The 17,140-nt window shown below is 35.0% G+C and overlaps 1 protein-coding gene across 3 annotated transcripts; it reads right to left on the bottom strand.

Annotated features, from left to right (window-relative positions):
• Positions 1–7,315: 7,315 nt before the first annotated feature.
• LOC131152670 (probable UDP-arabinose 4-epimerase 1) lies at positions 7,316–16,447 on the bottom strand. Of its 3 annotated transcripts, none has more exons than XM_058104461.1 (11): positions 16,405–16,447; positions 15,943–16,015; positions 14,167–14,291; positions 13,149–13,262; positions 12,913–13,020; positions 12,724–12,815; positions 10,048–10,189; positions 9,819–9,913; positions 9,020–9,149; positions 7,883–8,027; positions 7,316–7,753 (listed from the first exon to the last, which is right to left on the bottom strand). In XM_058104461.1, exons 1-11 carry the CDS (start codon positions 16,429–16,431, stop codon positions 7,512–7,514), a joined length of 1,293 nt encoding a protein of 430 aa, XP_057960444.1. In that variant the 5' UTR covers positions 16,432–16,447; the 3' UTR covers positions 7,316–7,511. The 3 variants fall into 3 exon arrangements, with proteins under 3 accessions (XP_057960444.1, XP_057960445.1, XP_057960446.1); XM_058104462.1 differs by lacking the exon at positions 16,405–16,447 and adding an exon at positions 16,138–16,280; XM_058104463.1 differs by lacking the exons at positions 14,167–14,291; positions 16,405–16,447 and having other exon boundaries at positions 15,943–16,006.
• Positions 16,448–17,140: the final 693 nt, after the last annotated feature.

Below are 17,140 nucleotides of genomic sequence, written 5' to 3' on the forward strand. Positions count from 1 at the left end.
TCGTCAACGAAGACCTTGGGTTCGTCGACGAATCCCTACTATTTCCCCTTTTTAAGATTTCTTTTCCCTTTCTCTATCCTTTATTATTATTTTTTTTTTTTTCATGAATAAATTTTTCAAGTTTCTACATACATGCTTATGTATAGACGGATGAAAAATCTAGAAATAACTGGCTACTCATATTCGGACTTTGCTGGCTGTGTTGATTCACGTAAATCAACATCTAGATATATTTTTATGTTGGCCGGTGGAGCCGTGTCTTGGAGAAGTGCTAGGTAGACCTTGACTGCTACCTCCACTATGGAAGCTAAGTTCATTTCCTATTTTGAGGCCACTTCACATGGTGTATGGTTAAGGAGTTTCATATCTGGGCTTAGAATCATGGATTCTATTTCTAGGCCATTGAGAATGTACTGTGACAATTCAGCTGCTGTCTTTGTGGTTAAGAACAACAAATGTGGTAGTTGAAGCAAATACATTGACATAAAGTATTTAGCCATAAGAGAACGTGTTAAGGAAAAGAAAGTGGTCATTAAGCATGTTAATACTGAGTTGATGAAAGTTGATCCTTTGACTAAGGGCATGCCACCGTTGAAATTCAAGGATTATGTAGTGAAATGGGACTTGCTTCCATTATGTAATTTTTAGTTGTATAGACAATGTTATTTTGATGAAACTCTTATTTATTGTGATGTTTTATCATATTTGTGTGCACCTTAATTTATTTGAGAAAGTTCATATGTATAGGACCGAGAATAAACATAAGGTTTATTCATTGAGTAAGGTTCTTGCATATAGAATAATGCTTGGGAAATTAAATGCATTGTAATACATGGAAGGTAATACTCGCTACTAGAGGACTTATCACCATGATTCATGTATTTGTTTCTTAAGAAATATAATTGAAATTAGGATGTATTCCTAAGAGGGGGGTAAATTGGGTTATTTAAAAATTGATTTTCGAAATTTTGAATACTTCAACCCTTAACTGTGTTATCTTCCAATTCAACCAAGATTTCTATTTAGCTATACAAGCTATGCAAGGAAGAGTCCTAAATATGTATGTGAGGATTAATACACAATCCAAATTTACAATACGTACTAAATGAGTAACACACTCAATTAGTGTAATAACCCGGATAACTATTAGAATTAAATAATAAAGAAAAGAGAAGGAAAAAGAATCGTCTGCTTGGGCTCGTCGACGTGGACGCGTGTCTCGTCTATGAGAATTTACCGAGAGGCTATTTTTCAAGGCCTGAAATTCGTCGACGAGGGCATCGTCTTTGTCGACGAACCACCTTCATGGACTCGTTGACAAGGCCACGTTGCCAACCACCTATAAATATGTAAAAACGGTTTTTCAGCAAACAAAATTTCTCTCCCTCATTTTCTCTCTCTAGAAAATGCAACCTCTCACTTCTCTCTAAATTTTTGACTCTGATTCTCCCCAATTCGACAATCAGAAGCTACCATGGTGATCCTGGGGAGATTCTCTACAACCTAAATGGAGCAAAAATTCAATTTGAGTAGTTTGAAAATCATCCTAAAATTAGGGTAAGTAGATTTTTAAGTATTTTCAGTATTACCAGTATTATTTGGGGCCAGATTTTGTATTCCATGAGAACATACTGGTGTTTTGTGGAATAAATTTGGAGTGTCATATTTTCAGGAATAGGGTGTTTTGGGCCCCTATAGTCATGGGTTGAGGACCCCAGCAAGTATCTATTCGGTAACCCAAGTAAATTATAGTTTAAGAAATTTATGAATATGCAATTTTAGGAATTATGGGTGTATTTATTTACTGGAGAATTTGTATATGTAAATGCAGGTTTTTGAGGTTGGTACACCGAGACTGCAAGAGTGGAGTGAAGTGGAGGCCGACCTCCCAATCAGATAGGTAAAGAAAATATGCTAACCTAGGAATTTTAGAAAGTATATCAGAAGATTATGTGTGTGTGTGTGTGTGTGTGTATATATCAGCTTATTATTCAGTTTTTCTAGAATATTATTATTATTAATACAGTAGGAGTTACGGATTTTAGAGCATGAGAATCTAATGACTTAATCGTGTGGCAAGAGTTCATATCAGTTTAGTAAAGTATTAATACAGTTTTACAAATATCATGTTTTACAGTATACTAGCAGAAGATATCAATATGCAGTTTCTAGAAAATATAATTTAAAGTACTTTTTTCAGAATGCCATGACTACAGAACCATAACACTCAGTTATTCAGTTATTCAGTCAGATATTCAGATTATGCAAATCAGTTTTGAAATGTCATGGTTATTTCAATATCATGATAAAAATAGTAAGATAATTATATATATCAGTACTAAATAATATCAGACCCTGAGAAAATATTCAGACAGATTTAGACAGCAGAACACGGTACCGTTGCTATTTCAGATCAAAGTGCAACCACATATCTCATATAGTGTGTGGATTTCATCTACTGTGCCAAGAGAGATTGCAGTCTCCCCAAAGAGCTGGGTTGAGGTGACCGGTTTGATAAGGTAGAGTAGTATCGTGCCCGGAGAGACTGCAGTGGGCCATATTGTTGATTGGTAGAGATTCAGATTGACTTACCTAGTAGGCCAACTAGAGTTAAGTCCCGCCTATGGGCCGCACAACCCTGTCATGATGGGTTAAATCATGACATTCAGTTCCCAAGGTATTATCACAGTTGTTATATATATATACAGATTTATAGTGCAGTAGCGGTTTTATTATAATATTAGAATTATGTATAACTAGAAAACTCAGATATACAGTTGTATTTTAAACTATAATAAATGTAATCTCTACGGTATACTAGACTATAAGTTTTACAGTTTCAATATTATATTAGTATATTAAATGTGTAACTCAGTTGCCACAGACTAGTGATAGCATATCTTCTCTTACCGAGCGTCGTCTCATCCCAGTGACTTAACATTTTTCAAATGATCCAATTAGGCGAGCAGATCAGGCTCGCAGGTAGACAGGTTCTTGCGCTGCCCTTTTTGAAGGGTGAGTGTTTCCTGGGTGTTGGTTGTTTGGGCAGATCCCAAGGTTTTTGATGATGTCACTGGGTACTTTGTGATGTATATTTTGGGACTTTTAGATTTCTGGTATTGTAAATATTGTTTACAGTTTTATGTTTACCGCTACTTAGGAATGTAATGTGAACAGAGTTTCCTCAGTGTTCCCTTGGGGCCTGAGATGTTTTTAGCAGGTTATACAGAGAGATTTGCTATATATTTTATATATATATTAAGAGGGGAAAAAATGGCATGAAAAATCAGGTTGTTACAATTAGGCCCTTTATTTAAGATATAACTTTTAACTAGAATCAACAAGATTTTTAAAAATAAACTCAGTGATTCAATTTATGCCTCAATCATATAATCAATGTCAAGATCTAATTTTCAGCAACTTACAATATTTTCTTTCAAAGGAGATTTTGTCAAATACTTACTTAACTTAAGCACATACACTTTATTCAAAAAATAAGTTTACAAAATGTTAATCCTAGGATCATTTACTTTCAGACTCATAGTTGTAAGCTTTTCTGGATGTTCAAATCAACACTTTGATCATACAATTGATATATATTTGATCTCAAACAGAATATGTTTAGCTAGTTCAAAATATTCGTCAAGGTTCTTCTTTTTAACAAGTTTTTAAATAGTCGACACAATCTCAAGTATTTATCAAGATTCGATATTCAGCACTATTCAATAATCGACAAGATGATAATGAAAATAGATTCAAGCATGCAGATTATATTTTGCAGAAAGTAAAGAGAGTAAGGAAGAAGAAGCTGAACACCGTTGTTTTTACAAGGTTCGGCCGCAACCTATGTCATTGCCCCAAGCAACCCGCTATGAAGATTTCCTTTACCAACTTCATTATCAGGTGAAGTTACAACCTCTCTCCCTCAAAGGTGAAGTTCTCCTCTCTAATGAGAATCCCCTCTCGCTAAGCAACGATTCAATACCTGAACCGTCAAACAATACAACAAACATCAAAGAATTATTTGTTCAATGAAAAGCTCCTCAAATGAGTAGATTAGTACACGTTAGATCCAAAAATAATACTTTAAATAAACAGTATGAAAGTTGAAGCTCAAAGTATATCACCAGAAATGATTAAGGATGTGAGTTTTCAAAGATCAAAACAGTTTCTTAATGGGTAGTAACCAAGAACACAGCAGTTGCCTATCAAACAAGAGTATTCAAGAATATGTGCATGCCATTCACTTTGATAATGTGTGAGAATAATACGTTTGAATAGTGCACTAGGGTTTTAAAAACTTTTCTTTGAATTTTCTCTCAGTTTGGAAACCAATCACGTAAGATTTGGAAACAAAATCAGCACTATTAAACGTTTAAACATAAGTATCAGTTGCCTATCCTCGAGGGGTTAGTCGCCTATGCTCTTTTAAAATTATTGCATTCTGAAAGTCAAAATGGGGTCAGTCGACTGTGCCCAATAGGTCAGTCTCCTGTGCCTATTCTATTTTTATATTTTCAAACACAGAAGCACCACAGTCGCCTAATGACTTAACATCAGTCGCCCGTCCTTTCTTCAAAACTTGTTTTTCAATATTTTTGGTTCCAAACTTAATTTGGACTTTGAGAAAACATTCTCCATGAATAAAATTAGGTATCTAGGTCCAATGACATATCCTAAGAGTTTCAATCAATCAATATTGAGTTTTGAAGTACTTACATGAGACTTTCATATGATTTTCCTATCTACGTTCCTAAGTCTTCATGTTGTGAAGCTTCCAATATGTCTTCTTGACTTTAAGCATTGCTTCAACAAGGTTTATATCTCATATAACTTGAATTCTTCATGATTATCATGTCTCATAGCCTTAAGTGCCATTTGCCATTCAAACTCTTCAAGCACATCCACTTGAAGTCTTAAAATCACTTAAGTCCTAAAACGTAAGCTCACAAAGACATGTTAAGTAACCTTGATTTGTTATCATCAAAACGAGATTAAGCCTTTTTAGGCCAACAATAATAAATGGGACTAAGTTAAGACATTAAGGTAAACGTATGGACCAAGTGGGAGAATGTTGGAGTTTCAATTTTGAAACTCCCGAAGGTTATTATATACTTAATGTTGGAATTTCAGTTTTGAAACTCTTAAAGGTTACGGAAGTTTGTTTTTAAAACACCAAATGTTGTCCAACGTTGAAGGAGTCACCACCATGTTCCGCTGCGATTACCCATGATCTTCCTTCATTTGTGGCAACAAAACAACACGAAGCCGTTTTTGAGTTTGATAGGGCTCGGCTATTATATATAATGTTTTTGGTCCCTAGGCTCACTCACTTGCTTCCTTAAGATATACACCATCATAATTGAGTGAGGTTAGAGCTTGGAAGCACCAAATCACAGAAAGAAAAATAGATTACAAGTTTTCGTCAATGACGAGAGGTAAATCGTGATCCTTGGCTCTTGCTTTTTTTTTATACCGTTCTCGTAATGATGATTGGATTGGACCGATTTTAGACTTTCATTATACTGGATTTAGATAGCTTTGTTGTTTTGATTGCATATTGCCTCGTTGTTTTATATATTTAGACTTTTTTGTGTTGTATGTATTTTCTTATTTTAATTTACTTGTTTTACTCACTTTTGATGTATGTATTCTTACATGCTCTATGCATGTTTCTCTTTATCTTTCTCATGGATATACGCATGTTTATCTTTTTGTTACTTGTTTTCCATGCAATGTTTCTCTTTATCTTTCTCATGCATTGTGTATTTATCTTTTTGTTACTTGTTTTCCATGCAATGTTCATCACATGTCCATTATAAATCCTCATATAGATTTTGGGGTGAGGGGGGTTTTTGTCTTGTGTAAGACCTCCAAATATTAAGAAAGATAGTAATGAACTAAAATGAAAAAATCTTAATCAATTAAAAATTTGAAGGTAATCTTATACTAATTAGTATCATTCGTGGAACAGGTGTGTAGGGTACGCTAATACCTTCTTTCTGCATAATCATAATATAAAACCTAACTCTAGTAATGCAAACCTCTAATGATTTCCTTGGCCTTCTATTTGAATTAGAAACATAATAATTAATAGTAATTAAGTAACCTAACCACTCCTAGGTAAATAAAATATTAGTAATTTCTAAATTTATAGGCTCCATTCTCATTTCCTTGGCCTTCAATTTGACTTAGAGACATACTAAACAATAGTAACTAACCTAACTGCACCTAACTAGGTAAATAAAATATTAGTAGCAACCTATGAATTTCATAGGCCCCATTCTCACAGTAAACATTTTTCCTAGTGTAGCCCCACTTACAATTTTTATTTTCAGGATCACCATTCCCCTATGCTAAGACACTCTCTTGGACGTGTCGACAATTTAAAGTGTCAAGTCAAACTTAACCCTTTCAAACAAAGCTCGCAAAAGTAGTGAATGAAGGAAATAGAGGTGGGAAAAGGATGTGAGTAGGAACTCACTTTGCTTGGATACTTACTAATGAGATTTCTAGCTAATGGTGGAGATCGTTTGCATTACCTATACTAATAATTACACTTAATAAAAATTTCTCTAAGAAGACTTTGAAGACTAATAAATTGAGAGTGCTGGAATACAATTACGTGCTGAAATAATGTTCACATAATAATTCGTATAATGTCACACCACCCTGGAGTAGGCGAGTGTGACACAATAACTCAACATCATGTTATTTTTCACAAGTAAATTATTTATAGAATAGGAACCTTGAAATTCTAAAATTTTTTACCTGTATTTATCATTTGAAAAGTTTTTTAAAAAAGTCTCTCTCTCTCTCAACAATATCTACTCCTGTTGGGGGGAAATCATTATAAAAGAATTGCAAATCACGTTCGTTAGAACATAGATTTAATCTACTCCAAATAGAAAAGAAAGAAAATAAAGTTCACATCGCATCGTCATGCAACATTCACCACTGCCTTCCATCATAGAAGCAGCATTGTCATGGCGGCTAGTCAAGGGTTTAGGACAGCCGCAAGGGCTTGGGACGACTGGCTGAGGGAGAGCTTGCATTTGACTCATGAGAGAGAGAGACAGAGAGACCGAATAAACAGTTGGGCACCACGCCCTCCCCGGCTATAGCAAAGTATTGAGTTATTTTATAATAGAGGCACCCCAATTTCATTCCAACCTTTTTCATCAAGGGTTATTCGATAGGCAAAAACAAAACTGAAATGGAACAATTGCTTGGGTTTTTACATGTCACAAAAATTATTTTTCATGCCGTGGTTAACCACAAAATAAAGTACAAGTTTCAATTAAAAAACTATACCTGGTAAAAGCATTATTATTTATTTCTTTATTTATTCATCTATTGTCTGTGAGTACATGTAAAAATGGGCTGCCTCTACAACTCTGGCCCCATGACATATTAGGCATGTGAAATTTTAGAACTTGAATTCAAACAGAATATATGTTAGCTGCGTCCTATATATATATAGGAAGATTGGATGGATGTCGTGAATGCAATCAAGAATCCATTGCTAAGGGGGTCCCGTACCCATTACGATGCGACTTCTGCCACCTCCATGCAATCTGCAGGCTCTCATGAAGGTCAGTGTAACGTGCTGTCCAGTTGAGTTCACGCAAGATCTTAGTTGGATCACTGTATACTTCTGCGTAGTCTCCAGGCCGTCGATCAAGAAAATCAACTTTGATCTTGGCCCCTGTTGCCTTCTTACAAGCTTCCACAAACTCCTTCACTGATCTACCTGATAGCACAAACCCAAAAACTTCGTCAGAAATAATCTTTTATTTGCCTAAATTAAGTGATTATCTTCAATACACAATCCTAAAGTATCTGCATTAGTAATAGCCAATTCAATCTGTATTCAAATTACCTTTTCCGGTGCCTACATTGTAAATTCCAACTTTTCCAGGCTCTGCCTTCTGAAGAGCTTTCACATGAGCATCAACCAAGTCAGTAACATCAATATAATCCCGTACACAAGTACCGTCCGGTGTTTTATAATCTGATCCTTTAACCTGCATTGGCACCAAAAATTTAACCTCGGTGTTTGGCTAACTATACTAAAGAAAATGTTTAAATACTGGTGTGCAGTTAACCTAGAAATACATGATCTTAAAGTTTGGAAAGCAACTTGAAATATTTTAAAACGTTAGTTAGACAGTAACACTGATAGGGCACAATCTGACAATTAACATAAAATGTTTTTGGATTACCAAATTATATAGTTGAACTACACTAATACATTTTCTCGAGATACTCTCTAATTGGCTGCCCAACAAAAATCGAAGTGGAAATTTTTCAGTGCCAGGTCCAAGTTTTGTAATTTCTCAATTTTTTTGCTACTCTATTGCTCATTTTACAGAAAGCTATTGAATATATATGAAACAGGAAATTTAGGTGCTGTTTGGAATTGTTTCCATTCTGTTTATGTTGTCAGTTACCAAAGTCCATCGTTTCCTATTTATGCACATATTTTCAGGAAAAAAAATAAAATAACATGACAACGTAAATTTAATATGTAATTAAAATTAAACATGCATAAATTTTTTAAAAATATAGAAAAGCTAATAAATGTGGTTCAAAAAATGCTTTTACCGTGTTTCAATTGTTATATGAAATAATGGAGCACTAAATGTGAGTTTAAAAATATAATGATTACTCTATATTATCATTTTTCTAATTTGGATTTTTTGCATTTTTCATTGTTTTAATTGTTAGGTTTAAAAATATCCACCAATTGCTAGTCTTCAATATTTAATTTCTGCTTCTGTTTTTTTAGTTTTCATTTTAGATGTTTACTTCCATAAATTTTGTCACCTAATAACTTTGCTCTTCGTGACTAAACTTAACCAAAGCCAACCACTCTTTTATATTTCAAGTGTTTATTGATTTTGATTAGCACATCACATTCGTACCAAAATTCAGCAAGCTGGTAGAAGCTATAATAAATTTGAAAAAGAAAGGTGACAGGAAGGAAATTTTTGAAGGGCATCAAAATTAAGCATACCTTCAGCCCAGGAATAACACCAAGAGCTGCATCAAAGCAAGCACCTGATATCCGTCCATGCTCCCGCAGTTCAGGTCTGGGAGCTTCCCCTAATCTTCCTTCAGGATCTGACCCTATCACATTAAAGTACCTGTACATTTTTCACAAATATACAATGGGTACAACTATCTGGACTGACCTAATGCTTTTTATCAGGAAACAAAAAAGGTGGTCAAAACACCCAGAGCTTTAAAGCCAATTGGAGCTCTATTCCCAAAATGCAAAACATGATCTTGATTTATTTTCTAATAAAAACCCCCTTTGATTGATACAAACATCATGGCAGAAAATTTTCCAGCAAGTTAACGTGTCCATATGATAAAATCCCTTTCAAAGAGAGGTTTACTTAATAAAACATTTCCCTATAAATAAAACAAGAATATATATTTTTGCTGACATCCTTGATTGCAAGTAGTAAAGGTTGATCATTTGGGTATGCTTCCCCAATAGATCTAGTTTACTCTAGAATATAAAACTTGGCTGGAAGGAGTAAAAAGAGGGGGGAGAAACAGAATATAAATTATGAAGGATATTCCAGAAAATATTAAGCATAAAATCAAATGAAAAAAAGAAATAAGCAGAAGAACATAGAAGAAATGGGATTGGCTAGGAGTAAAAAGAGGGGAGGGAAGAAACAGAACAAAAAATACGAAGGAAATTCCAGAAAAGATCAAGCATAAAATAAAATGAAGAAAAAGAATAAGCAGAAAACATAGAAGAAATGGGGACTCATTGCACGATGGGATACCCATGCACCAACCTTAAGATCATGACAGCCATGTCTGAATTTTTAGAGAAATCCAGGATGATATCTTCTGCCATCTTCTTGGCTTTTCCATACGGGTTGATTGGGGCCTGCATTGATTCAATAACGGATATTCAACTGAGAACACATCAAAACAAGTTGCAGCGTGCAAATTCCATGCTGTCTTGCCTAATGCAAATAGAACTTTAATCTAAAAATAACCAATATCATTTTGAACATTTACTTGTGGAGTTTCTTCTGTAATGGGCATCTTTTCAGGCTCTCCGTATGTTGCGCATGTACTAGAATATATCAATGTCTTTACACCACGTGCTGCAATTGCCTCCAACACCACCAAGGTATTTGAAGTAATGTTGTGATAATACCTACACAGAATGGTTGACAATATAGGTTAACAATATGAAATAAAGAGCATATATTTCAATTATCCACTAAATGACTCATTTTGCACCATTCAAGTTTGTTAAGGAAAGATGTCAATTTTCTCGACCAATGATATGCATTCTGCAGGAAAAGACTAAAGTGGGTGTCGAGTTAAAAAACCTAATGACATCATTCTGTAAATATAGAGTTAAGGTTATTTAATATACATTTTACAAATGTAGGCTAATAAAATTGAAATCATTTACTTCTTCAGGTATTATGCAAATAATTCATTTTCCCTCGGTTATCCTATTTCAGAATTCTGGTTTCAATCAAAGTGTATATACTGCGTGCGAAGGTTAATGGAGGTGAAACATAATATGTTTTATGGGACCCTTCTGTTTTTTGTTTTTTGCTGGTTATTTTATATATATAAACATATATATGTGTGTGTGCCACTGTATGTATAAGTGTGTGTGTGTGTGTGTGTGTGTGTGTGTATTCTTGTTTGTTGCAGGGGAAGGGCTGGAAGAGAGAATGTGGTCGGTCGTAGAGGTAATAAAAATTTTGATGACAGTCATTACTCGAAAAAAAGAGTAATGCTTATACTGATAACTGACAAGCAAGGAAGTGTGTTTTTGGAAATGAGATTTGAAAAAATAATTAAATTCTCAACAAATTGCGCCCAAACAAATTTGCTTTTAATATAAATCTATCTTCAACTTTTTTAACAAGAGAAATGTTTTGAGATAAAAGAAAAGGAATTACAAACTAAGAGGACAAAAGATCCTCAAGAAAAAACATTTAACAAACAAACAAGAAAACAGAGAAAAAACCTGAAATAATTACATGAGAAAAACCCCTTTTGTTCGTTAGGTTTTTCATCTCAAAAACTTCGAGGTGAAAAGAGGTCAGTTTAAGCTAGCAAACATTATAGTTAATAGAACACTTCAAGCTTGCTAGCTTACAGTGACTTTTTTCACCTTACTCCCCCCATCCAATCAAACTACTCTTGCCCCCTGGGGATCAGACAACCACAAGCCCGTCATATTTTTAAGAGCTCGATAGCCATTGTTGAAGTGGTTGCTTAAACATATATCAAAGTTATTGTTGCAAGGAGGTTCTGGGTTATAGTCTTGTTGCCTGCATTTCTTTTGTAGTGGCTAAAGACAATCTTATGCACTGTAATGGGTGTTATTTTGTTTCTCTCTCCAAGTACAATCAGGCTGCACAGCAGGGGGAATGTTAAACATTGTTGGCCCACTACCCACAACTTAACAACTTAAGCTTTTAGGTAAATTGGTTGCTTAACACTGTCCATAAGTTGTTGAGCTTCAAGATCCTTCCCATTAATCTGCGTCAAAGGAAAGATAGGTAGGGAAAATGTCATCCCTTAATCTGATCACTCGCTGCTCTTTACCAATACCATCGTTCTCAAAAATAAGAACACCCTCTAAACCTTCAAGTGGAAACGCTGGTAGCCTAGCACGTTAGAAATATCACCAACCAAATCAAGGAAATCTAGAACAGAACCATTTTTCTCAGAAACTCATCCAATAATAAACCGTCATCACAAGCAAACTCACTGTCAAAATCACTCCCATTATCAGTCATTGCCCCATTTCTTTTTTACCTTTATACTACCCTCATTAATGTTCTCTCATGACCCCACCTTCAGAATGATTCAAGTTTCCTCAATGCTAAAATTACCATAAGTGATTCTTTCTAAAGTTTTACTTGCCAGCACATCAGAATTAATTCGAATATCATCAAGAGAGAACTCCTCATTTCAAGCAGCACCTACATAAACACCCAACAAGTAGATTGTTGGCCTGAGTCTACTAACAACCTTAGAAGGTTGCTGGTCTCCCATGATTGTTGGGCTCTGAGTCCACTTGAACCCCTAAAATGAGTTTTTAGAGTTCCTTTCAGAGAGAGAGCTGCCGCCTAAGAAGCAGGAATCAACTGGAACCACGAAAGCTACTCTTCCCTACCTGTGCTGCAGCAATATTGGCAGGTCACAATGACCGCCCTGTTCCCAGATTTAATTTTTAGTCCTGCCCATTAATCACCTTCCTTCCTTAAATGAGCCTCTGGGCCTTAAAAAGACTCCGCTGAACTTTTCCTCATTTAAAATATGAGCCTCGGTAAAAGGTGAAGCCCAAGACCAACCAAGACATCTTCTCCCAACTATGATGCTCCAACAAAACCTAACCCCCTCCCCTCTTCCTACCACTCCAACCCATTTATTCTAAGATTTCTTGCTTAGAATAAGCTTTGGCTTGCTTCCAAACGCTCTCTAGGACAAAGGGGGAAGCTAGTCTGTAAAAATATGAAAGAAAATAAATAAAATAATACCCTGTTAGAATTGTACCCTATTTGGTCTCTGAGAAAATGATTGTCATAGAAATTTCCATTTACTAATCACTGCCATGAGCAACAACGAGCCAAAGCTAATTTAGACATGCAAATAAGGTGTTTTACAACAGAACTTAATATACAACTAAACCCTATCTTTATCAGAAACTAAACTCACTTGAGAGGATCAAGTGTGCTTTCCCCAACATAAGCAACAGCAGCAAAATGCATCACAGCATCAAATGCATTTTCGGAAAATATCTTGTTCACCTGAAACAAAAATTAAGGAAACATGCTCTGATATCCAGTTGTTGGGTGGAGATCAATCTCATGAGAATTATATGCTATGCAGGTTAACATAGGATACCGCTTTTGCATCACCCAAGTCGGCATAAATAAACTGTAGTCTTCCAGGGTCTGGAAATTGTTCTTGTAGAACCCTTACGGCACCAAGGTTTCCCCTAGAGAGATTATCCTGTTCAAAAGAAGAACAACTTTTCTATAGAAATCACTTTAAAAAGATTCCTCCAAAGCCCTAAGTAACCCATCTTAAAGAGTCAGCAATAAAAATAAAACAAATTTCCACTCATTTTGAACATATACCACTATAGTCACACGATATGAGTCCTTGAGAAGTCGTAATGCAGCATGTGAACCAATATATCCAGCACCTCCCGTTACTAAAACATGAGTTACCTCAATTTCATGACGAGAAAACTGTGCATTAAAAAATTGAAAAAAAAAAAACCAATATTAGAAATAGAGATGAAATAGGGCTCTGTTTGACTGCCAAAAAACCAGAAGGGAAACAACCGCAAATTCTTACAACCAATAATCATCATTTATGTTGCATTACAGCATTGCAAGAAATAGCCATAACGTACACTCTTCAAGACAAGAATTTAACTTGAGTACAATAACTAAATAACACGAAGATAATTTGGGATATTATTTCCATTGTTCACAATCATCCAATAATTGAAATTGTCATCACCAGTGGATGGGTGTGATTCAAAATAAAATGGGGTTTTGGTTCCAAATGGCCAAAATCTAGACACGATAGAATGATTACATGTTCATGCATGAACAGATTCACAAGGGACGTGTACATATGCATGCATGTGTGTGTTTCATTAGGGAAAACTGCAGAAAGTTGTCCTTAAGAATCAACTGCCAACAAGATTATCACCCAATATAAACAAATAAATCAAGTGTCCTTAACTCCTTCTGAAAACAAGAACATCAATGCAAGTGTCAAAAGGCAAACACGTGAAGACAAAAACAATCTAATTAAAAATAGAGATTTTTCCAGGTACAATTGGTGTATGTCATCTGCTTAATCATGGCAGCCAAGGAAACTCGTTCATTCTGCCCCCAAGCTTATCAAGCCCTTACAGTCCCCACCCCCACCCACCAAAAATAAATAAATAAAATCAGAACATATATTGTCCACCTTTTAAAAAAATCACTGCTTTCATGAGTACATATGATATCCTGATGTAAATGTTGTATTTCTATGTTAGTCTCAAACATAAATGAAACGTTGACTTGGCATAAAATATAGTCATTGTATAAATTCTAGTTTATTTCAAGGGGGTACAAAACTAAATAAAGATTTTACCGGGCTTGGACTAGTAAAAGTTGGGGACCGCTTGAGCATGATAATGCATAATGCTGTAAGAGTAGCAGCCAAAATAATTTTTCCTAAAAAATTGCTTTTCCTCTTCGGGTCAGTATAATCCATGCCTAGAAGAGCAAGAATAGATAATTAAAAAAAATTCAGATATTTTGGAAGCACGAGCTAAAAATAAAGATCAAAATCAACAATACAATCTCAATATCATAAAATAACATGATTAAGGACTTATTCTGTTCATTTTATGATCAGCTCTTAGGATCATGCAATCCTACTTTGCCAAAACAATCCAGAACCTAGATTTGAAAATTGACAAAATCATAATAGACGCGTTAGGATCAATGGGAATGTGGTAGGATCATCAGATCTTATAATTAATTTACATTCTTTACTCTTTTCTAAATGGGTAAAAGTATATACTTGTTATTTTCCCCAACAACATGCACAAGAAACAGAGAATTTAGAGTGAATTTCTTTATTATTAGCACTTAGCAGCAAAATTTGAACTTGCTAGACAGTTTGGATTTTATTATTTGTTTTTTAGAAAAAATTATGTGTTCATGTTTGACATGGAACAGGCCACAGCAGCATTCCCAGATCAACATGATTGCAAGAACCATTCCCAAGCAGTTTTCAAGCGTTCCACAGCAAATTTCAACCAGCCATAAATTTTGATAATGGAAGAAGTACACGAGTACATGACCCACTAATATGCTCAAAATGCCTGGAGACCCCCCACAGCATGGTCAGTTCATCTATGAGACAAAGGTATGTTTCAGCCCCAAATTTGACCACTTTGAAATCTTACTGGCAGCTTTTGTCCTTTTTGAAAATTTTCATTTTTGAGTGATTTTTGTTCCCATAAAAACAGAGAATTTTATGATGCTTTACTGGTGATCTTATTTCATAATTAATGGCTTAATTTTTTATTTTTTTTTTAGATTCTATGAGTTGTCCAAAAGGGTGCTAAATATTTTTGGGTTTCAGAAATATAAATGCATAAATTGTAAGGCTAATGGAAGTCTTGAACACTTTAATTAATAAACAACAGCTTTTCTCTTATTTGCAGGAAACCTAGAATTGATTTTGGATAGGATTAAGCACTTCAGCATGAATGCCTTAACATTCTTTGCTTCCAGGTGTATCAATGTTGCATGGTTGTTGACTCTTGATCTGTGCTTTTTAACAAACTATATTTTTTTTCAAAGTATCTATTACATTTTCCCTATTAGTAGGTTTGATTAAGTTATGGATGCAACAATTATAACAATTCATCAATTAAATAACACATAAACGTATCTTTTATATTCATTTCATATGAGGGCTCTACCATATGAACTATTTTACTTGTGATTTTCTTAGCTTTGGACACTTTAACCAACTTTTGGATTTCTAGAAATTTATGGAAATTAACATATAAATGCATTTTTTATACTCATTTGATATGGTTAGCAACATAGTGGAGTCTTACGATCCTCAATCCAATTTCATTATCAGATCCTGCTAGATTCCCTAGTGATCGTCAAACCATAATTCAATTTTTAACAAATGACGACGAAATATAGAAAAATAAAAATTACACGCCCAGAGAAAGATTAATTTTCTGTGAGCAAATTTCCGGTACCTTAATCCAAGTTTTACACAATAAATAAAATTGGCAAAGAGGCAAAGTATAAAGATAGAAACTTTACATTGTCGCACAAATACAAGAGATACAAAATATAAATCTACAAAAAAAGAACGAACGAGAAGAAGGCCCACCTCCAAAAGATTGAGATCGGTTAGACCTTGACGGTATTCTGCTTCTATTAAAAGCTAGCATTTGGAAGATCTCCTATAGGAACCAAACCCCAAGCATCAATGTCAATAATCATGAAAGACTCCTCCTTGTATGTGAAGCGATGCAATCTACAACAACAAAACTGAACCAAGGGAAGGCAGGGTAAAGCAACAAACCCAGGAAAAAAAAAAAAGCAAATTTAACAACGATCTGAGAGACAAGTCAGATTGGTTTCCTTCCTACGAACTGGCACAAGGCGAAGAGGAAGATGACGATCTGAGATCGAGCGCTAGCGTCCGAAGAACTCCACCGCATCCGGGGGGGGGGGGGGGGGGGGAGGGGGGAGGAGAGAGAGAGAGAGCTGGGTAGTGGCGTCGTTTACGAACCACACAGTTCGATAAATTCCCAATTACCAAACCCAGAAAGACGGAGGAAATACGTACCAGTTGTCGCCTAAAATATAGTATCATTGAGCGGGTGATTTTGGCCACAGTTTTGAGAGACTTAGGAGCCCCTTCTTCCATATACGGAACCCTCCAATCAACACTCGCCACATCATCAATGGAGTCCACGCAAATTTAAGACAACATCTTGGCAGAGACCAGGTGGTACGGGCAAGTTTGGGAGGGCTGCATGGAGGTATAGTCCGAGGTTCGAGTTGATGCACTTAAGGAGCCAATGGTTGAAGCATCTTACCGTTTTCCGTGGATGGTGGTGTGAAATGTGTCCTCGGCGCAGGTTGGGAAGGCCACTTAGCGATATAATCCTGGGTTCGATTCCTCCCACTTATGTTGTATATTTAGATTTATCTCCCACATGATGGTTGTAGGCTCGACTAGTGCAGGCGTGAGACTAGTCATGACAAAAGTTGACGCCCAATGATCCAAGGAAACCTGACGTTAAAAAAAAAAAGGAAACGCTCTCTTTTTTAAAAAAATTTTGAAATTATTATAAAGTAAATAGCCAAAATTTACAAAAATGTTTTAATTTAAAAGTTTATACTTATTTTAAAAAATTATTGTATAAAAATAATAAAAGTTAAGAGTTTTCAAATTTGATTAAAGGTGCAATAATGATTAATTATAGATGCAATCTTAAGATAATTATGACTATGGATAGTTATAAAATGTTTTGAAATAATTATAAATAGTTATAAAGATAAATTTGACATAATTATAA

This window comes from Malania oleifera, chromosome 4 (assembly GCF_029873635.1).
Source record: "Malania oleifera isolate guangnan ecotype guangnan chromosome 4, ASM2987363v1, whole genome shotgun sequence".
Lineage (NCBI taxonomy): Eukaryota > Viridiplantae > Streptophyta > Magnoliopsida > Santalales > Ximeniaceae > Malania > Malania oleifera.